Raw genomic sequence first — 22,561 nt, forward strand, 5'->3', positions numbered from 1 at the left:
CAGAAAATATAGAAAAGAAAATAACTACTAATGGTTTGGCCACGTAGGCCTAGACTAGATGAACGTACTTTGATCAAATCAGGAAGTGAGGAAAAAGCCTAAATATGTAAAAAAACGAAATTATCTGTTTAAGTCGATATATTTCTTCAATTAAAAAAAAATCACATGATAAACAAATATTGCAAGATTTGACAGTTACATTAAGTACAAAAATTTATAATATTATACAAAATTTGCACAACAATTTCCGATATCAAAACAACATGATGCGCATGAACATATACGCACAGTACACCAAAAGGTTGCAAGTTGAAAAGGATAAATAATAATTCGTGTACCAAACCGAATGGCTAAGAAATAAAATAGACCGGGATAACTTAAAATGCCAATACTATGAGACAAAGTACGTGGTATGTAATAGCCGATCCTGCATAGCGGCCGTCTTTTGTACCTATCACTATGTACTTGTATACTGTACACGATGGCACGCTGTTTGGTTCTTTTTTTCATGGTATGGTATGGTAACAATGTTAGCCACTTGGTTGACCCGGTTTTATATATCCTCCTCTTAACTTACGCTTTAAAATATTCTCTTGGCCCTAGACACAATGCTGCATGCGAGGACGCTGCATTTTTTAAGACTGTAATTTAATATAAACTAAAGGATGTCAAGTTTTATAATTATGTCTTACTGTGTGTTCATTCAAATAAACTTCGCCATGTTTCTAGCCGTATACCTTGGACCTGTGTATTGACAAAACGACAATAATATTCTTATAACAATGACTACCTCATATAAAATGTCTTATTTCAAAATGGTCATTTGATAACACTTATAAAAACTAAAACAAGATATGTAACTTACTATTACTAAAACTGGAATATTATAGGTTAGTGTCACTATATAATTTTATATACATAGATGGTTTTACAAATGCGACTATAATGGTCATAATTATGCAATAACTTATTATTGATTATGTATATATATTATTGGAAAATAATCAATAAAAAAATCAGATTTTGATTTTACAAACTTGTATTAGACCATCATATCACCATATTCATAAGAACTCTATAGGTACGCTGTATTAAATGATTTTGCGAAATTAAAACGCATTCTTGTTTTTACAATTAAATTGAAAATAGTGACACCAACACTATTGTTTTGTCTTTTGGTACATAATTATGTAACGAAAGTCATAAAATACGCTTTAACACTTCATACTTTATAAGACTTATTTTTAACTCACCCACACCAAGCAAATTTAAGGCTAATAAAAATTGATGATATGCATAATGTCAAATACCATTTTTAGATCTACAGCAAACAGGTATACAAACATATAATCACGTCTATAACACTTGCGGCGTAGACAGAGCCAACTGTCTTAAAATACTGATTGGCCTTGTTTAAGTTCAATCTTTGCTATAAATTGGAAATTATCTTGACAAATCATATTAACTCAGATTTATTGTTATTTGAATAAATGAAATCAATAAGCCTTCCTAAATTGAATGTCCAATATTTGAAAGGTATATAACTAAAAATGTCTAAGTTAAACCTATTTAACCACTTTCGTAAAATCAAAAATGCAAATATAAATGTTTGACATTATGCATACATGCTGAAATTGAATATCAACAGATATAAACATCTTTTGACTAAATTTTTCCTTGTTTATATCTTTTCCGAGCCTGTGCTTTGCTATATTTAGTTCTTTTCTCGTGAACAGGAGATTCCTTTTCTTCAGATGAATTACTTACACCTGCAAGTAAAAGGCAATTAATTACCCCAGTATTGATTAAAAGATGAGATTTGTGTACTAAACACAGAAATATAAACCAGTCATCCTCCAATATTGTTGGAAACTGAGTTTCTTAATGAAGGTATTTCTTCAAGAATCCAGCATTATGCATCCAAGATATTGAAGGAATCTATATTAGTATCATCATAGTCTGCTGTAATGTATTCTGTATCAATTCAATATAAAAAATTAATACCTAAATCCTCAGGAGGTTGCAATGATTTACCAGCATTCCATGCAGTCATCAATGTTGCAGATTTGCCTATTGCCCACCCAAGACCTGAAAGCGCGATCGAAAATGCTACCATACTTAAAGGGTGCTGAAATATAAATAAACATTTTATTGGTCTTTGTATATTTGTTAAACAAACACAACATTCAATAAAACTTTAACTTTTTATTAGTACCAAAACAATTTTTTTTTATTAATATACAGGTTCAAAAACAATTTTCAAAATAAATTGAATTAATTATGTAGGTAGGTGATGAAATATGGCATAAAAATTAGTTTTGTTATAAAGAAGCAATATTTTTTTTTTAAATGAGACTTTCTTTTAAGTCTATGTCTTTAATGATTTTTCAAAGTGTTTCAATAGTTCTACTTACCGTTAGTGTAGGATTTGAAGTCAACATAAAATCTAGTATAACAACTCCTATACCCGCAATCAAGCCCAGACATGTACAAATCCATATGATATTTTGATTTACTGTAACAAGAAACAAAAGTCTTGTTTACTAACTTAATATAAATGACTGTTTCCTCTTTTTATGGGCAATCAAGAGTTAACAAACAAACAAATTATAACATTATTATAACATATATTATAACATTATAGCCACACACAAATGAATGTCTTAATGAGAGCCAATATCAAAGGATAAAAAAATATGAGGAATGAAAAATTAAGTATAAAACATTAATGAAATTATAGTGTTAGTAAAAGGCCATGTTCAGGTTAAATAATGGGATTAAGTTTCAGTGATAGTGATAGTAACAGATTGCTAGCTAAACACATTTTTTACCTTTTTCCTGTAACTTCAATACATCCGTTTTGTCCAATGACCATGGCTTTTTATAATACTAATTAGATAATTTCTCCCTAATATGATTTCTCTCTGTTTTCATCAAAGAACAATGCACAGAACATATCAACTAACTCTTACCATATTTTCTACTTGGGAATATTAAACATTAATTAATAATGGCCCTTCTATCTCGTATGGCATAAACACTAATCTTACTTTACTTCGTTAGAGTTCACAAATCTACACTTTTTACCACACAATAGATTTTCCACTTTTCCATTGTCTCCATGATACAAACCTTTTTGTTTATTCTTCTGCGTGTCACTAATAGTTTTTATAGACTCCATTAATTTTTGATTATGAGGCTCTAGTTGTAAGGCTCTGGTGTATGATATGATTGCTTCATCATAAAGTCCACTGGCAGCTTCAACTTCTGCTCGTCGAAAATATCCCTGCAAATGTATAAGAAGTTTAATAATAGGTCCTATTGTGATATGAAAGTGCTCGCTGAAATTCGTTAAAATTGGCTTTTTTGATACAGAAATACGCATTATGACTAAGATAATGAAATGTACTAACAATTAGGTTAGACAGCATTTCAGAAAATCTTTACCATTATTATAAAAAGTAAATGACCATACTTTTATCTTACCTTGGCCCAATTCGGCTGTAGTCTAACCGTTTCATTAGCATCTTGAAGTGCAAGGTAATGCTGGTCCAGTTTCAAAAATGCATAAGATCTATTGCTGTATAATACATAATTATTTGGATCCATCTTTATCGCCTGTGTATAATGAAGCACAGCTTCAATATACTTTGCTTCTTTAACACATTCATTTCCTATAGTTTTTAGCTCCTCGATACTTGGGGTACTTTGTGATGATCCCTTTTTGGTCTCATCCATATTTACAGTGTAGTAGATACCGTAATCAAATAAAGCTTTGTTTATTCAGTTTTAACACTAAACAGGGAGTCTACACTAGCATCCACTAGGTATTAATTTAGTTTAATAAACTCAAGAAAATAAAATTAAAATATGTATAGTTCGTTTGATTCTCAGTTAATTTGGACGACTTGTTTGCTGACCTGCCTAAAACTGAAAAGTTGTAAACTGATTACAGGTGTCACTGTCAATTTTCGTGCGTGATGTCAGCTGTTTCATTTCAGCTTGGTAAACCACTTGGGTTCAACTTTATGGCCATAGATACAAGGAACTTATTACAAAAAAGAAACATTACAAATTTTACTACACTTGAATCTTTGAATTGGCACAAATAAATTGTACTAAAGCAGCCTGGCAGAAGAAAATGCGGAGGTCTACCTACTGTACCGTAGTACTGTTCGTTTAGTTCGAACACGGTCTGTATTCAAATTCAAAACTTTTTTTTTCATTATGGGACATTTCAACATCCCTTTTAAACTGTCTTAACTTTTGGTTTCACAACATTGGTTGACGTCAAATAAATTGCTTTGAACTTAGTTTATTGCCGCTTATTTCAAAGGTATCACAAGAAAAACAACCTGATTACTCACTCAGTATCCATAAATTGTATCAATATTTTTTTATTCTATTTGTCATAAATATGTAAAAATTCAAAAAATTTTAGTTAACAAACAATTACTTAGTTAAATAGAATATAGTCTCGACCTTCACTGAGATTCATAGATTTGAGATTATTTTCAAACTGTCCATTAGTAAGATCAAACTTAACACATATTAGCAATGGAGGAACTGCTTCATTGAAGTGAATAACTGGTACCTTTTTGATAACTTTGCGTTCAACAGGACAATACAATTCAATCAAACGACCTACTTTCTTTTTGTCAACATCACAAAAAGCAGTAACCTTCTCTAAACTACTCTGACTTAAGGCGCGAACTACTCTTCTCCCTGCTTTTCCTGCATTCCAGATAATAAACTTATCCCATTCAGGAAAGATAATATTTTCAAGTCTGCGTAATTGTATTCTCCAAATGTGATCTCGTTTTACAGAAAATGTAGTGGCTTCTCTGTGATAAGTATATATTAACAATTCCTCATCAACTCTTATTATATCACCATTCAAGTCTAAATGTTTATAGAAAAAAATTAGATCTTCAGGTGTTCCATGACCTGTTTCATCAAAACCCCCTACTTTGTCAAACACACTTCTATGGCAAAACCATGTTGGCATTAATATAGTAGGTCCATTGGATGTATAAATTTGTAACTTTAGCTGTTGCGGAGTAAGGCTATTTACCCAACGAGTAAGACGGGGAGTTGAATTCACAGGTGTTCTTGATATCTTACTGCCCACAAGGGCATTATGATTATAGAAGGCTGCTTTCCATTGCGAAAGTAATCTGTCTCGTTGCATTAAATCATCTATGTCTTGGAAGCACAGAAATTCGCCCACACTGTTATTAACCGCAGCATTCTTAGCAGCACCTACACCTTTAGATTTCTGGTAACTAAAAATGGTAAAATTTATTTGACGCCGGCTAAAATTCTCCTGCCACTTCTTAAGTAGAATTGGTGTGTTATCATTGCTGCCATCGTTACAAGCCACAATTTCTATCTTCAAATTATAATCCAAAATAGTTTGTTCTGCAATAGACTTCATACAAGAGGTTATCCATTTTTCTCCATTATACACAGGTATAATTACAGAGATATCGACCATTTTTATGATTTTCTGTTTCCCATTTAAACATTTTGAATACTTACAAATAGGAACAGGACTTATGTTTTGAAACTTTTTTATTTATAAAGAAAATTCTCTATTTTTCTCTTCTTTGTGACACTGACAGTGACATCTATCTAACATATAAACAAAAAAAGTAGTCACGCCGCCAGTTGATTTGTGAGTTAAATTTATAAATTAAGTTACAATTTTGTGTCACAGACTATATTATCCATCATTTATATTAAATTGCTAATAATAATGTTCAAGATACTAAAAGCTTTAGTAGTTTAGTACTAGAAATAAGTTTAGTACTAAAAATAAACTGCGGTAAAAAATTGTATTTACGGTAACAATCGACTGACATCACGTTTATTTGAACAATCGACTGATTCGATTACTTTTAGTAGAAATCGCTCATCGCTAGTTCTAGCCCAGTTAGCCAGCTCCCAGTCAGAGAATTTACAAGCAAACTCAACTCAAAAGGCAGCGACGGTTTTGTTTACCTATTATATTTTATTTTTTGGATTGTGAAATAGATTAATAAGTTATGGGGCTAAAAGAAGCTAATATTTACTTAGATAATCAGCTAAATACGTTTTATGCGGGTCAAACTATAAATGGAAGAATAGAGTACGTTTTCGATAGTCCTAAGAAAGTTCGAGGTAAGCGTAATATTTAATTTTAATTTTTGTGACTCATATCACTTTAGTACTGATGAATTTGCTTTGGAATGTTATGAGTAAACTTAATTTTTAGGAATACAAGTCCAGTTTAAAGGCGAAGCTCATACCGAATGGTATGAAAGTAAGCAACAAGAGAACGAACAAGGGAAAACAGAATCAAACGATACAACTCACACGGGAAATGAGGAGTACTTTCAAGTGTCCTATTATGTTCTCGGTAGTAGCAATGGTAAGTACACCTGTCTTTTATAGGAAGCTTAATTATTAATAATGTATTCTAATCACAGAACATCTAACATCCTTCCACAGGCTTAGAAAAAGTAAATTTTTAATATATTAAAGTAAAGTAATTAATAAATTGTAGAAGTAAGGTATGTGATTTTATGCTTAATAAATAAAAATATATTTTTGGTAATCATAGAATCCTATGGAAAAGATATAAATGTTATCTGGTTTGTTGGTTTTTAGTGCATACCTTAAACACAGGTATACAGTTTATTGTATTGTATTTGTAAACTCTTTATTGCACATAAAATGTAACAAAAATAGAACAGTCATTGGATATAGAAGAATATATACAATGACGGACTTATCCCAATCGGGATTTCTTTCGGTCAACCAAAATAAAAAGGAAAATCCATAATGAAAGAGGCAGCGCACAATTTATCTTACTGAATGATGATAGACTCCTGGTTCTTGGTGTTGTTGAGTCATCAATGTGATTTATCCAAAAGGATTCTTGTTGACAGTGTATACATGCATAAAATTATTACTTTATACTCCTGTAATTCATGATAGTTCTTAGCTTCTAAATTTCTCTTTTTGTACACCTACTTGATTTATTTACATTATTTTCCATAAGATAACTAATTTCATTAGCATGATTTTTTTAGGAATCAAATATGGAAATGGCTATGTTGATCATAACTGTTTATTATATTTTAATGCTTGATAATAGACATTTATTAACTACTCTTCTAGTTCAGCATCATAAAAATGGCTCTGATATCTAAAAAAAGGTTTTTTCTGCACATGAATTTCATTAAAAACCTACATATGTCTTCAGATAAGAGATAGCTCATACAGGTTATACAGAGTGGGGTAGTAGTCTCAAAAAATTACATAGGCCATGTTCATACTTTATATTACATCTAGTCTCTGTCATGTTGAGTTGAAAAGAATTTTACTTTACTTAAAAAATGACAGTTCCTATAAATGGATGATGATACTAATTATTTCTTCAACAGGGAATGAAATAGAAATCCCGGCTGGAAAGCAAGTGTATAACTTCACATGCACTCTGCCACCTGTTTTACCCTCATCCTTTGAGGGAGAGTATGGATATGTGCGTTACACTGTCAAGGTGACCCTGGATAGGCCATGGAAGTTCAACCAGGACACCAAAATGGCCTTTACAGTGATCAATGCCTTGGATTTGAATCTCAACCCTTCTTACAGAGTAAGTGTTTTTAAATTTATATAGATAATTTAGTTTTAATTTACTGAACTTAAATACCTAAATATTTATCTGTATATAATTATTATATAGAATTTTTTTTAAATATTTGACAAGTACAGCAAACCTTCAAAATTTTATCAGAACTGGTCAAACTGGAAATTTTTATCAAAAATACAAATTATTTATCTTTATTATAGTATTAATATTGAAATAGATAAAAGCTACAGCAAGATTATTTGTTTACCAATTATATATTTTATAATTTTTTTAGGAACCAATTCACATTCAAATGGAGAAGACTTTCTGCTGTTTCTGCTGTGCCTCCCCCCCACTTTCAGTAGATGTGCTTGCGCCAGTCTCCGGGTACTGTCCAGGGCAAGTCATACCAATCACTGTTAATATAGAGAACAAAAGCAATGTACAAGTGCATTTGGTCAAAATATTTTTAAGAAAAGTAAGTGGTATTGTTTTTAGATTAGATTAAAATAGAGACGAATCTGATGAGCTTGCATGAAGAGAGTTTTGAATGTGGATGAAGCGAAAGAAGTATGCAGGGATCTAGTGGCAAGATAGGGATGCAAGTGGCAATATGTGGTCTCGTCCACCCCTCCGGCGTGATTTATGTATAGGTATATATAATAATACATTACAAAAAAGAGATCTTTCCTCATATAATATCATTGTCAACCTAATTATAGAGTGATCAACTAACCACATATTAGATAACTAATTTAATATTTAAATGCATTCTGATAGACCGAAGAGCATTTGGCATGTTCAGCGCTGCTCAAACTTTAACTTCTTAATTAAATGCTTTAATACTTACTTTCTCTCTCTCATTTTATTCACCTTAGCTAAAAACTCAGGGTCTGCTTAAATAATATGTGTGCAACTTTACATGTAGATAGTATACATATATACTAGATAGGGCAACTCTTTGGATAACATTACATTCTGTGAACATAAAAAAAAGCCAAGGAAACAAAAATCCATCAAACAACAGTAATGAATATAAATGGTGTTCAGTATAATTCTTTTGTAGGTTGTAACATACCGGGCGTCATCAGGCGCTTCGAAGAAAACGAAAGACATAATCCTTACGGTCCAGGAAGGCCCCGCCCCCGCGGGCTCCACGAAGCATTGGAACTTGAATATGGAAATACCCCCGATTCCACCTTCCAATCTCGTCAATTGCAATATCATCGACTTGGACTATGATTTTAAGGTAAAGTTAGTTTTTATTTTTCGAACATCCGTTTAAATAAAGAGGTAGAAGAAAAAGGAAATGGCGAGACAATATTTTTCACGGTTAATACGGATATTGCTCGGAATTTAAATGATTTTTGTGCATTGCCAAGATCAGCAATGGGTCACAAAATACATGAGCTGAAAAAAAACATGAATCAATTAAAAGCTTATGATATACAGATGTACAGCCAAAGTCATAGTCAAATTAGTCAAATAACAAATAAAGGTTAATAATAATACCAACTAATAACTTTTTCATTGATCTTTCTTATTTTTCTTTTTATTGAAGGTTTTGTGATGCACATTATACAACTTGCATTAATGAGTTTCTGATAAGTAATGTCAAAGAAAACAAGTGACTCAGTCATGTTTATTTTAAAACAAAGTTTTATCAGCAAATAGAGGAACTATTTGAAACAGGATTAGATAAAGCTTTTTAGATAATAACTAGCTGTCCCGGCAAATGTTGTTTTGCCATATAAATAATTTTAAAGTAATTTCTAGTTTAATAAAAGTGTTAAGGGTGGACAACCCTTATATATATCCTTTAACTGGATTATCTACTACTAAAACTCCCATCAAAATTGATCTAGCCGTTGTCCCGGTGTAATAGAGTGAAACTTATTTTGATAAAACATCGCAATCACTAAGTATTTAATAGTGTAAACCATTGTATGAATGAATGTTTTAGATTGTACAATTAAGACATTTTGGTATCGTGTTCTGAAGGTTGCGTACCAAAAATTACATTGAGACTTTATTCAGCAGTAGCACTCGGGCTGTTATATTGTAATTAGCATTAATTCTATTAGATATCGCTCCTAAACAAAATCCTTGACGGTGTTTTTATAGTAGGCTTTCGTATTTTGAGTGATTATGTCATCTAAGATCCAGCTTGTATAAACTATACAATACTGTGAGGCTGACACATGATGATGCATTGTTTGTTTGACAAGTTTTTACGATAGAATGAGCCGGGTCGACAACTGAGTGACTTTTTGTTTTATTTGTATTACTAAAGAACTGTCCGATTCCGGTTGTCGTATTAAATATTCATGAATAAAAATAATTTCATCGAAGGTTTTGACAACAGCCAAAAGCAAGAGCCAAGTGAACAGCATCAGCTGTCGTTTGGAATTTTATTTCGTAATTTCTTTACAAATCCACTAACACACATACATATTACGAGGTAGGTAGACATAGCCATTAGTTCAAGCCTCAAAGGCTACGTTTAGCTATATGGCTCAAGAATACCGATGTCTAAAAGCCATATATCATGCACCAGCCCCCGTAGGTACTATGGCACGCGCGATACCGATATTATCGCGCGTTACACTATTATTGTTTCATGTCACGTAATAATAAAAAGTGAAACAGCCATTGTTCTTGGCGCGTGCCATACTACGAGGGCATAAAAGTAAGCATACAGACATACATAAGACCGTTCATGATTTTTCACTGTTATCATCAACTAAACCAAACCTACGTTTGCAGGTGGAATGTGTAGTATCAGGAATGCATATAAATCTAAAAGACAAGAAGTACATAACCATTGGTACAGTACCACTAGTGGGTATGCCGGGGCAAGGCGTCCCGGCGCAGCCGAGCGGGCAATACTCCCCCGGGCAGCCGGCGGTGTTGCCCGTCGGCCCTGGCCAACCGGCACTGCCTTCGGTGAGTTATATTATTAATTATACATGCATGATGTCTTTAACGAGACTTTGGTAGACAGAGCCAGGTCTAGATAAGACGTAAGATAGCAGCACAATCTGTTTTGTAGGCACAGGCAGGCAGAACAGCGCTCTTGATTATCATTACATATAAAATAGGTTATTCATAGCTTATTCAGATAGTGTCAAGTACAGCCAAGTTTATAAGCCTATTGCTGGATTCCTATTATAATATGTGTGGAATGAGAAACTGTCCACACTATATTTTTTTCTTCTTAAGACCAACATTGGAAGCTCATAAAATTATTTTACCGTTATAAAAACAATAACGGTAAATTGGGAAAATCAAATAATTTTATGAGCTTTTCCGTGTGCACCACATATGCCTATTCATTTTCCTTTAGGCACCACCGGCGCCGAATGGCGGAGGCGAGCCGACCCAGGGCTGGGTGATGCCAGGGCAACCTCCATATCAAGGATTGTACCCCACACTTAGTGAGTATTATTTTATCTTTATAGCATCAAAGTCTCCGCTTTGAAGGCCATTGAATGAATCCTTCTAATGCTGTGAAAATAATTGATAATATATAATTGTGTCGGTTTGCTAACACAGTTATTTCGAGGTATACTTTTATACTGAGCACAGAATAGAGAAACTACTTTATTACTATTAGAGTAAATTTTTTTTAAGTTGAGCCTTTTGATAAAGTTGTTAAAATTTTTTTTTCATATAAGATTTATATACATACCTACCTATACCTAGTCGCTATCTACATAACTATCATACTTTTCTTCTATGTAGGAAACATACTATATGATATAAATACAAATCTTAATGTACTTTCCCAAAGTTTCTCAACACATAAATTTATTTTCCAGCGGAACCTGTATACAAAGAATCTCAGTACACGGCGCGAACCATCCAGGACAGAGGTGACAATGAACACACGATGATAAGGGCTCCTCAATTTGCCCCCTACTACCCCACATATGCTGCAGTACAACCTCCACCATTGCCACAATAAAAAAAAAATAATTAAACAACCTTTTGAGCCACTGACCAAGTTTAAATTAAGTAACAGTTTAAAAAGTATAATTCGGTGAGTTTATAATTATGCAAACTTCAAATTGGTGTTTTACCTAAAAAGTGGTTATAATGTCTCGATGTTTGTAGTGAACAGCTGAGGCGTATCTTTAGCTGTTTAATTTAGGATGGTTTCTAGTCGTCAGTGCTTTTTGTTGTAGTTGCCTTCGACGATATCCACAAGAGGAATTGAAATGTATTATTTGCTGTAAACAGAAAAATAGACAGAAACCAAATTTGTCAAATATTACAAGTCAAATAAGAAATCTCACATTATGAAGTGGCGTTATCCATCCAGTAGTTTTATAATCAATTGTAAATTAAAGTGGAAGGAATTAATGTCTTCCCAATTTTTGAGGAGTCGCAGTCAAAATTGCACAAATAGGTTAAAGAATCTTATATTTACAATACAATATATAACTTTTTGATTGTAATCATAATTTTAATAATATTAAAATAATCTATACACAAGAAAATGCTTCGAGCTTATTGGCATTTAATATTTTAATATAAAATAATGTTTATGTAATGTTGCTTTAACAGTATACCTCGAGCACAAGTGTGTGTGATTTGCCAATGCCTTAGATTATTTATAAAAGGCTGAATTATTACCGTAAAAAATATTCGTCCATTTGATATTATTTCGTTATTTGATGAAATAATTTTTATCACAGAATGTTTTAACAAAGTATTTCTGAAAGGGCTTCATGTATTAGAAATCTCAAATGTACTAGAAAACTCGATTATTATTTATAGGAACAGTTTATTGTATTTAAGTTAGAAGTGAGTCGTTATGTTATTAATTTATAAACAAATTTTATTGTATCTTTTGTAATAAATAATTTCTTATTCAACCAAATGTTTTGTTCTGAGGTTCTGTTTACCCATTGGCGGTATTCATTGTTGGGGTTCAATTCACAAATGATTAAAGGCAAATCTTATCTTCCCTCCTTTAATAAGTAGAGCAGCACTTTTACTATTTTTATTAACTGTGAGCGGAGCGATCAATACGCGGCCATATTTTTTCATCAATCACTGGTTTAAATTTTGAATATTCTATGGCTCCATTCTTAAGCCATCGAGTGTTTTCGAGCTCCGAAGAAACCTCATATGCTGTCACTATCGTATTGTGCGGAATGAAAAAGGATAGGAACAGTATAATAAAGCGGCGCGTTCAATCAGTCCTTTTTCCCTCACCATACCGCCATAGTGCCCGCGACTTTGTCCGCGTGGTATAGTTATTTTGGGCATCATTGAAGCTCTCAAGGATGAATAGTTTTCCCCGTTTTTTTTTCACATTTACCTTTTATTTCTCCTTATAGTTGCAGCGTGATGTTATATAGCCTAAAGCCTTCCTCGATAAATGGTTTATTCAACGCAAGAAGAATTTTTCAATTCGAACCAGTAGTTCCTGAGATTAGCGCGCACAAACAAACTCTTGAGTTTTATAATATTAGTATAGATAAACTTTTATTGTAAAAGTTATGCAATTCAAATGTTATCCATGGTTTCCCGGCACTTTAGAATAGGACCGCGCCATATTTCCCATGGATGTCGTAAAAGGTGACTAAGTAAGGGGATATATAGTCTTGGGATTCTTCGTGTTGGCGATAGGTAAGCAACCTGTCGCTATTGAAATCTCAATTCCATCAATAAGCCATACAGCTGAATGTGGCCTTTCAGTATTTTCAAGCATGGTCTCTGTCTTTCCCGCAAACCCTTGTGAGGAAGACACATACCTACATTTAATCACCCGATTATAAGAAGGTATGATGAATAATATTTTATTTTGTATTTATGTTGAATAATATTTTATGTACACTCGTCGGCAGAGAAACTGACTTGTTCATACAAACCAAAACAAATGCATTGCAAGGGTAAAGATTCGATAGTAATATTTAATGAAAACAACGAAATACTTCATGACAGATTCTTTATTGATTTCCCTTCACAAAAATAAATAAGATTACCAGAAGATAACAGTATAGATTCAAAAATCTGAAAAAAAAATACTCTTAATTCCTTAACTAAACGACTAAGATTTAGATATAAAAATTGGGTTTTACAATAACATAATTCTTACAACAACTGATGAATTAAATTCATTCTCTTGTACGTAGCGCCAAATGCTTTTAAATTCTCTCACAGTGTTCCAAAGAAAAAGGCATCAGTAAGTTTTTTAAAATTGATATAACAAAATATATAAAATTTGGAAAGAATACAATCACGTAAAATAAGAGTAAGAACAAATATTTTAAATTATAACTGATCCGAAGTAAAACTATTGATGAGGTTTTATTATGCAGCGTTTATTCTAAAATTGCACTTGAATTAGTTTAAAGTAACATAATTCTGAGAAGGAAAAACAATTAAGTAGTCGTTTATGTTAAACATTATTACTACCAGTTTAGATCTGACACTGATACCTCAATGTGAAATGGAAAAATTGTGAAGCCTATGATAAAAAGACATATCGAGAATATTAATATATTTCAGCCTAATAAACAAAATATGTACTTTCGTTATTTAGAAGGTTTGACGTTAAAAAATAAAAGGAATAATTATTTCATTTAGGATGATGAGAGTTGATGTGAGAAAGCCGTTTGAAGGTCAAAAACGAATAAGTAGGATAGGTATAGTGAGTAAAGATTTAGCCAATCTTTTCGTTGTTCTAAATTGAAAACAAAATGTCATAAGGTGAAAGAATGCGATTTCAACACTCAATAATTCTATTGTTTCTTGAAATAGTCAAGAACGCTTACGTAAAACGAGTTCACGATGTAAACGTTTGTTGCATTTTCGTCGGTCAATTTTTAGTTAAATTTAACATGCTCGACTATGAAATCTACAGACGTCCGCTCGCATGTCGCGCGTCAGTCTTCGATCCGTCAGACAATTCCGGCCCATAGAGTTCATGTTGCGTTATCTACGTTTTTCTATCCCTGTAACATATACGAAGAATTTACCTCGTCCGGCAGGGAGTCCTCGCCGCGTGTCGCTCCGGAGGTCGCGGAGGGGTGCGCTGGTGCCGCCCGCGGGGCGCCGTCGTGCGAGCTCAGTACTGGCGCGCGCGGAACCCGCCCTGGAACGACGAGTCCTGGGACAGCAGCCCGTCCGGCTGCGACGGGCAGTCCGGCGCGCCCGACTCCTGGCTGAAGTCGGGCTGCGACGCGCCCTGCGACAGCGACAGCGCCGCCGCCTGCTGCGACAGCGGCTCCTGCGAGAGGCGCGCGGCGCGGCGGCGGGCGCGCGCGGCGGGCGGCGGGCGCAGCGCGCGGTGCGCGGCGAAGGCGGCGGCCGGCACGGCGGCGTGCAGCAGCGCGGCGCGCTCGGGGCCCACGTAGGCCAGCGGGTCGCGCGGCGGCCGCGCGCGGTCGTAGACGGAGCCGGGCACCATCGCCTCGCGGGCGTCGAACATCGACGTCGACATGAAGTGCGACCCCGGGTTCTGAGCGTTCACCAGCTTCTTGGGCTTCGCGAACTGTATCGCGGACTCCTTCAGGTTCGACAGAGGACCCTCAGTTAGCACGCGGCGCTCCTTGTAGAACGCTAGAAGATGGTTCCACAATGGCTGTTTGCTGAGCACTTTCGGATTGCCGACTACTATGAGCCCGTATTTGGCACGCGTCAGAGCTACGTTCAATCGGCGAGGGTCGCTCAAAAATCCAATTCCTTGGTGCTCGTTCGAGCGAACGCACGACATGATGATGATATCCTTTTCCCTACCCTGGAACGCGTCTACGCTGGCAACTTCGATCTCTTGATACAGTTTAGCATGCAAACTTCCTTGATATTGCATATGCTGTACCAGATAAGAGCGTTGTCCCTCGTAAGGCGTGATGATTCCGATTTGCTCGGGACGCACACCGGCTTTCAAAAAGCGTGTTGTCAACTTTTCAACATTAGCAGCTTCAGTCCTATTCAAGTACGATGTTCCAGACCCAGCAATTTCTTCCTGACCTTGAGTCACATAGAAGAACATCGGGCGATCAGGGCGCGGCCATGGGAAATCAATTTTTAGAAGGCGTCTCTCCTCTGCACTAACGCCATTTTGAAGGGAGCCCTCATAGAAGAAATCGGATGGGAAACGTGACAATTCCGGATGCATACGATATTGTACTTCAAGTCGGAAAGGACGGATACCGAGCACGACCAAACGCTCGAAAAGACTCTGGCTGAGGCCGGCTTTAGCCGCCTTCTTGCACATAACGACTGGTCCCAACTGGCAATGATCTCCTACAAGGATAAGTTGTCTAGCTCCTAGTACAACGGGCACCATGCACTCCGGTTCGGTAGACTGCATGCCTTCATCAATAAGGATAGATTGGAATCTCATTCGAGCCACTCTCGGGTCTCCAGCGCCCACGCAAGTGGTACAGACAACATCTGCGGCGTCTAACAGTCTTCTTTCAGCGGCGCGGCGTAAAGCGCGATATCTTCTCTCATCAGCTGCAGACAATTCTCCCGCTTCTTCTTTGAGTCTAGTCAATTTCCGTAGTTCACTATCAGCGGAGCCTAGTACGCGAGCTTGCTCATGTAGGGCTAAGAATGAAACCGAAGACTCCATAGCTTCACGGGATTTGGCGCATAATCTGACAACTTTCAACCCAGTTCTGTGTATCTTCTCAGTGAGTTGGTCAACGGCGGTATTGGAAGGCGCGCAGACGAGAACGGGGCCTCCGTTTTGCCTCACAAGTTGGTAGACGATGGTCGCTGATGTAACAGTTTTTCCAGTTCCGGGAGGCCCTTGGATAAGCGAAAGTGGACGTTGGAGCGCGTGTTTTACAGCATAAACCTAGAGCAATAAAATAGTTGGTTAAATTACGCAATTAATAAAATCTTTTGGTTGTTTCAGATGCTGCTATGATAGTCTATGTTACCCAAGTATATAGTATCTAATGCGTAATGCATCACTCATCAATTGGTAACATATTGGACTGATTTAAATTCTCAAACCATATCACTAAACCATTTAAAGCTTCTCCTAAAACCAGTGACAATATCGTAATTTGTGTTTGAAATCAGATGTAAGCTGTGCTCAGCTTTGCTCTTACTTTGCTAAGTATACTATTATGGTTTCAGATAATTAGTCCCATATATATTATTATTAATCACGTAATTCGTAATTAACGGCCTCTGTGGCTCAGCGGTAGTACGCTTGTCTGTGACACCGGAGGTCGCGGGTTCGAATCCCGGTCAGGGCATGATGAGAAAAGAACTTTTTCTGATTGGCCTGGGTCTTGGATGTTTATCTATATAAGTATTTATTTAAATATAGTATCGTTGAGTTAGTATCTCGTAACACAAGTTTCGAACTTACTTCAAGGCTAACTCAATCAGTGTAATTTGTCCCGTAAAAAAAAAAAAAAAAAATTCACCTGCGAGCGATTGAGGTCAGGCAAGTGAGGCGCGCTGAAGTGCTTGGGGAGGTGCACGCGGAACAGCACCTCCTCCACCTCGTGGCCCAGCAGCCGCCGGTAGATGTAGCCCGACACCGACGAGTCGTCCACCGCGAACTTGCGGAGCGCCAGTTGCATTCTGGAACAGAGGTCAACTTAAATCAGTTTTTATAAAAAAAGAAACTATATGTCGATGACATGTTTGCCAGAGCGTAATAAGCGCCGCCTAGAAATGAATACAGTTTTTTCTTTATTTACATCTGTACTTTTTACCGGGATGAAAAGTACCCTATGGTTATCTCCAGACTCATAATATATGTATATATTCTTATGCAATATAAAGAAGAATGATTTAGAAGATAGGTGTGAAGAAAAAATATACAAACTTACTATTGATAATATTGGGTGGGACTAACCCTTTAATAACAAATTGTTATCTTCTTTGCATTTTTAGTAAAGAAAAATCTAAGATTATTATCTCTTAAGAGGGGTGCTTTGTGGTTTCCATGATGAGTGGATCCTTGTATAATGTACTAGGTAAGTCTGGTGATAATATGGTCAGAGGCCAACAAACGCTTATTAGTAGAAGACAGGTCACCTTAGATCATGATTACATTAAGTAAAAATTCTTTAGCTCTTTGTCTATTACAACATTTACGGCGCGATAGTGTCTCTTCTATAGAAGTACAAGTTTCCAGTTCACTGACCTGTCAAAGCTGGTGCTCTTCCATATGAAGTCGACGTTGAAGTTGGAGGTGCAGTCGAGCGGGGCGCCGGCGCCGCTCTTGAGCTCGAGGCCGACGTCGTCGCCGTAGTTGTCGGGCACCTTGATCACGTGGCCCACACCTGCCCACGCCTTGTGCAGCTCACCCACGTATCTATTTCATTATATTACATATTATTATAGGACTGTGTAAAACGAAAAAACACAATAATTCCCGTTACTGAGGGAATTTCTTGAAATCCTCCCTTAGTGCAGCTCTACACCACATAAAGAATCTACACATTTTTCATATAATGCCAGTCTTCATGTCTACAAAAAAATTTACTTGTCTAGCTAGCTAGATACTAATAAAAGCCAAAACATACCTCAATCTTAATTCATCTCCATGCATGAGCTTCATATCACTATCCGTCTTTGCCAAAGTGAAGTATGCTATGGTCTTCTTGTTCAGACCCACGTCCCAACGCACTTCGATGCCTTCTTGAGTTTGGGACTCCTTTAAACGCTTGTCATAATCTGCCTCCAGCTTGACAAGTGGGCCAAAGATGTTCTGATATTGGTATCCATCCTCGTATCTGGAAGTTGAATTAAGAAAATATACATTTTGTTCACTCTAATTAAATTTTATTAATAGCTCAAAGAAGAACTAAAACTCAGAGATAGTGAAAAATTTAGCCTAAATTGCGTTACCTTATTTTCGACTGACTTTTCCAATTTGAGGAGGAAAAAGCAGGTGGCGCACACTATGTTTTTCTTATACCACAAAAGCGTGGAAGCCCACACTAGATGATTTTTTACGACATTAACAGCGCTAGTTATATTAAAGAGAACCACAACCTCTGTGCAGCTTTATGTTGGATTCTCAGCTTAGAAATGCTTAAGTGTATACCTCAACAAAACCTGCTGAGGTTCTTCATCCACCCCAGGTTTCTCCAGGTCTTGGAACGTCGCGTCAACGTTGTCGCGCCATAGCTCTTCTAGACGACCTATTTGTTGCGGTGTCACCTGTAAATTGTGACAAATATATATAATACCTTTATTTTAATATGTCTCTTATTCACTTTAATGCAAAAAGATTTTATAAATCTATGCAATACTAGATTCAGTTTTTACTAAATTAGGATAGCGCAGAAGTCATATTTTTTTGGGTGAAACTAAATCTTTAAAGAACAGAAAATCTTTAGGGTTCAAATGCTTATTATACATTTAAAAATATTGAACTACCTTTTTATTTGTATCAGTTATATCTAAAATAAATTCAGGAGTTTGCACTAGTTTGATATAGGGATGTTAAAAAAATATTGTATATAAAAAAATATATAAACACACCTGACGAGCTCTCATTTGCTCAGCTTCAGAGGGTACCTTCACCAGCCAGGATAAGAAAGCACGGTCAGCTGTAAAAAAAAAACATTTTGTAATTTTTTTATGTATAGAAAATAAAATACTTCGAAGTACAATGAGGATTATAAAAGAAAATTGTTAGGCAAAATTTTGAGACTCTAAAATAAAACCAAATAATTCCAGTCCCAGATGAGATGAAATTTAATAAAGCAATTAATTTAATAGAGCATCAAAATTTAAATAATAAAGTCTTGTTGGCCCATTCTTAAGCCAGGTTTGTAGGGTGTTTATTACCAATGTAAATGTAAATTTAAATAAAAAAATAACTTACAAATCAAAGGTTTCCACTGCTCCTGATCCCAGTTCATATCCTTCAAAGAGCTTTGAGCAGCACATGGTTGGCTGAAATTGGAAGCAATACAAATAATACTGACATTCAGAAATCAAAATCACTTGTGATAAAACAAATAAAACAATCTCGTTTGTTCAAAAATTTGTAAAGAAATTAGATTATTTGATGTAATTTCTTTCTGTTCCAAATGTTGAATCTGTTCATTTCAAAAATGTCTTTTATAGTAAGCCATTTAAATAATTCATTTCCACACTAATGACGGCTATTTGGTAATTTTACGTGTCCATTGCATAAAAATAAGGCATAAAGTGTATGAAAAAAGATTTATTTGAACAACATACCGGCACAGTAAGACAACAACAGAGTCAGCCTTAGCAGGAATAAAGCCCAGGACAAACACATTTCGGGCACCGCATGAGTAGCATTCAAGCAGGGTCTCTCCCAGAGGTCCATCACGATGCAACGCCGCTTCCTTGTGTTTGGCTCTCACCAGATGATTGATGATATGAGAGCCAGAGGTGTTACCTCGTCCATTGCAGAACCTGTTGCATGTGAACAGAAATGAGATCAAGAAATGTTTAACAGATTTGCTAAGTAAGTCATTTCTGTATGAAATATGTACAGCATTTAAGATCATGAAGATGGGTGTGCATACATACTGAAGGAGAACATAGTGGGACTTCGCTTATAACATGTGGTGATATGATAGTATGATTTGCTGATTATAGCTGGTATTGCAAAAAATATTGTACTATCAACTGTGGCAGCATATAGTGTGAGAAGTTGGTTTAAAGCTGTTTAATACTATATACATTCGCGTCTATATTCCTTGCAGGGTGGAAAGAGTCAACTTCAAGACTGAAAGGCCATGTTCAGCTGTATGGCTTTATGATAGAATTGAGATTCAAAAAGTGACAGGTTGGTGGCCCATTGCTTACAAGAGGTATCTCAAATTTATAAGCCTATACCTTAGGCGCCTTTTACGACATCAATGGGAAAGAGTGGTTTGATTCTAAAGTGTCAGAAACCACACAGCATGGCAATAGTACTACTCACATTGAAATGAAAGTCTTTAACAGATTTTTTTCATTTGCTCTATACAAAAGTAAAAATTAAAAAGAAAAGCATTGTAGCCAAAATAACAAAATGTAAAAAATTTAAGCAATAGATAAGATACTTTTTTGCTGTCTATTTAGTTATTACTATTGCAAAATAAACTAGTATGATACAATATAACCATATAATGTTTTAAATATTGACACCATTAGCTTTGGCGATAATAATACTCACCATTTGTTACATATGTTGCACATGACGACCGTGGCAGGGTCATGAATTCCACAATATTTGCATGCATGGTCCGGGAGTTCCTTGCTGCTATATAGTGCTTCATCTTCTTCTTCAAATTGCAATTCTGCTATTGCGTTAGTGACACTAGAAACTTTAGAAGTTAATTCTGAGCGCCCCAAGCCGTTAACCTGAATAATAATAACCAAATTTGATATTGTATGAAGAGAGTTATGAATGTGGACGAAGCGAAAGAAGTATGCAGAGATCGTGGCAAGTGGAAAGAGGTAGTCTCTGCCTACCCCTCCGGGAAAGAGGCGTGATTTTATGTATGTATGTATCTATGTAAATTTGATATCAAAATATCAACGTAGTCATGTAAAGGTTATGACAACAAAGTGACATTTTAGAACACTTACCTGATGCGAGGTAGTCAGACCATGATCATGCTGAGATGTTTGCGTTTGACTTTGGGAAGGTAAAGTAAAATCGGTAAACTCAAACTCTGAGCCTTGAGTATCAGCTCCGATAAGATCAGCCTCCTCGGTATCAAGAAACGTGAGCGTTTGCGAACTCGGACCGTACGCGTCAACACTCATCCTTACACAATGTAATTATTTTTCATAAAACAAAGAAAATATGTTAAAAAACAATAAATACAGGCTTGATATAGTATATTCCCATAACAGCCACGCAATGATTATCAAACGACTCGTGAAGAATGATGGGAAATCGCCATGTTAGCACATGGATTGTTTCCGTTTACTTTCTGGTCTTTTATTGGTTGAATTGTTCAGCTCTTCGCGAATACACCAATCAATAATTTTAAAATAATGGTGCAATAAATGATTGTCCAATGAGAGCTCGAATTCAGCTTGAAATGTTGAAAAACATTACGCAGACGTCATACCATAAACAAGAATTAATATTTTTTTATTTTGTGATGTAAAGGAATTTTATACATCATAATGTAGTTTCAAAGTTTAAAATATTGATGTATGTACATACACATTTATATAAAATATAAATTTCATTCAGATGCATAAAAGTTCCTTTTTTCCTCTTTCGCACATTTGGATGTTGTGTTTCGCATTGTTTAAAATAAACTGGATTTTGTATTATTAAAAAAAATAAAGGACACGGAAAAGGTAACAAACGAAGCGGCAATATTTAAAACTCTTACGGTCTGCATACTAAGTTCCTGTTCTAGTGCTTAGCTCTTCATTCTCCGGCTTTTAATTATTTGCAATTAAATAAATAATCCAAGGAGTAACTATAACTAAATCGCATAATCAGGTAGTGGTATAACATTTATTGATGTAACTTATCCTATTTTGTTCTTCTATATTCTTGTGATATTATTTATCAGTCCTTTTATAATAGAAGGCCCGAGAAAAACAACAATAAAAAAAAATGTGAATTCTACATTTCTCTACGATGCTACTTTAGAATATTGTGGAATTCATATAAGTACCCATTTTGAATGAAAAAAGCTATGTTAAGCTCTACGGAGAAACTAAAGACTGGACTGGACTATATTGAAGGTGTAACACAAATTACATACACATAATCGTCTGGGTAAACAGAGCCAATAGTAACAAGAGATTTAATTAGTATTACAACTGTTTACTGTAGGTAGGTACCTAGGCAACTGTTTTTATACCTAAGATATAATTGTGTGATGCTAATAAACTTTTATTTCTTCATTAATTCAAGATTCCATGGCCACACATAGCTGGATGGTTGTTTTTAAATGAGATTCAGAGATACTCGTAGTGACAGTGTCATGAGAACATACCTAAGTGAGGCAG

The 22,561-nt window shown here is 35.3% G+C and overlaps 4 protein-coding genes and 1 long non-coding RNA gene across 5 annotated transcripts; 1 reads left to right on the forward strand and 4 right to left on the reverse strand.

The window, feature by feature from the left end:
• Positions 1-94: 94 nt before the first annotated feature.
• LOC106129702 (stress-induced-phosphoprotein 1) lies at positions 95-3,927 on the reverse strand. Its single transcript, XM_013328352.2, has 5 exons — positions 3,487-3,927; positions 3,133-3,286; positions 2,415-2,515; positions 2,005-2,128; positions 95-1,769 (listed from the first exon to the last, which is right to left on the reverse strand). The coding sequence occupies exons 1-5, from the start codon at positions 3,736-3,738 to the stop codon at positions 1,666-1,668; spliced, it is 735 nt and encodes a 244-aa protein (XP_013183806.1). The 5' UTR covers positions 3,739-3,927; the 3' UTR covers positions 95-1,665.
• Positions 3,928-4,187: 260 nt separating this feature from the next.
• Positions 4,188-5,617, reverse strand: LOC106129701 (UDP-GlcNAc:betaGal beta-1,3-N-acetylglucosaminyltransferase-like protein 1). The gene has a single exon (XM_013328351.2). It carries the CDS (start codon positions 5,495-5,497, stop codon positions 4,457-4,459), a length of 1,041 nt encoding a protein of 346 aa, XP_013183805.1. The 5' UTR covers positions 5,498-5,617; the 3' UTR covers positions 4,188-4,456.
• Positions 5,618-5,806: 189 nt separating this feature from the next.
• On the forward strand, positions 5,807-12,452 carry LOC106129700 (arrestin domain-containing protein 17). Its single transcript, XM_060948683.1, has 8 exons — positions 5,807-6,162; positions 6,257-6,412; positions 7,431-7,642; positions 7,914-8,096; positions 8,685-8,867; positions 10,385-10,564; positions 10,965-11,055; positions 11,440-12,452. The coding sequence occupies exons 1-8, from the start codon at positions 6,048-6,050 to the stop codon at positions 11,583-11,585; spliced, it is 1,266 nt and encodes a 421-aa protein (XP_060804666.1). The 5' UTR covers positions 5,807-6,047; the 3' UTR covers positions 11,586-12,452.
• Positions 8,898-9,353, reverse strand: LOC132902678 (uncharacterized). The gene is made up of 2 exons (XR_009657199.1): positions 9,135-9,353; positions 8,898-9,028 (listed from the first exon to the last, which is right to left on the reverse strand). It is a non-coding gene; the product is annotated as an uncharacterized LOC132902678 (long non-coding RNA).
• Positions 12,453-13,560: 1,108 nt separating the features above from the next.
• On the reverse strand, positions 13,561-21,527 carry LOC106129743 (regulator of nonsense transcripts 1). The gene is made up of 10 exons (XM_013328405.2): positions 21,170-21,527; positions 20,754-20,941; positions 19,805-20,005; positions 19,443-19,513; positions 19,097-19,164; positions 18,657-18,772; positions 18,133-18,342; positions 17,751-17,921; positions 17,023-17,182; positions 13,561-16,439 (listed from the first exon to the last, which is right to left on the reverse strand). Exons 1-10 carry the CDS (start codon positions 21,347-21,349, stop codon positions 14,700-14,702), a joined length of 3,105 nt encoding a protein of 1,034 aa, XP_013183859.1. The 5' UTR covers positions 21,350-21,527; the 3' UTR covers positions 13,561-14,699.
• Between the last annotated feature and the right edge of the window lie 1,034 nt (positions 21,528-22,561).

Source organism: Amyelois transitella, chromosome 16 (assembly GCF_032362555.1).
Source record: "Amyelois transitella isolate CPQ chromosome 16, ilAmyTran1.1, whole genome shotgun sequence".
Classification (NCBI taxonomy): domain Eukaryota; kingdom Metazoa; phylum Arthropoda; class Insecta; order Lepidoptera; family Pyralidae; genus Amyelois; species Amyelois transitella.

Coding starts and splice junctions, on each gene's coding strand:
- LOC106129702 (XM_013328352.2), bottom strand. CDS start 3,738: ATGGATGAGACCAAAAAGGGATCATCACAAAGTACCCCAAGTATCGAG. Junction 3,287..3,486: donor TACAGCCGAATTGGGCCAAG/GTAAGATAAAAG, acceptor ATACATTTGCAG/GGATATTTTCGACGAGCAGA. Junction 2,516..3,132: donor GCAGAAGAATAAACAAAAAG/GTTTGTATCATG, acceptor TTCTTGTTACAG/TAAATCAAAATATCATATGG.
- LOC106129701 (XM_013328351.2), bottom strand. CDS start 5,497: ATGGTCGATATCTCTGTAATTATACCTGTGTATAATGGAGAAAAATGG.
- LOC106129700 (XM_060948683.1), top strand. CDS start 6,048: ATGGGGCTAAAAGAAGCTAATATTTACTTAGATAATCAGCTAAATACG. Junction 6,413..7,430: donor TGTTCTCGGTAGTAGCAATG/GTAAGTACACCT, acceptor TTTCTTCAACAG/GGAATGAAATAGAAATCCCG. Junction 8,868..10,384: donor ACTTGGACTATGATTTTAAG/GTAAAGTTAGTT, acceptor CTACGTTTGCAG/GTGGAATGTGTAGTATCAGG.
- LOC106129743 (XM_013328405.2), bottom strand. CDS start 21,349: ATGAGTGTTGACGCGTACGGTCCGAGTTCGCAAACGCTCACGTTTCTT. Junction 20,006..20,753: donor TGCAACATATGTAACAAATG/GTGAGTATTATT, acceptor CACATGCAACAG/GTTCTGCAATGGACGAGGTA. Junction 18,343..18,656: donor CCTCAGCAGGTTTTGTTGAG/GTATACACTTAA, acceptor TTCAACTTCCAG/ATACGAGGATGGATACCAAT.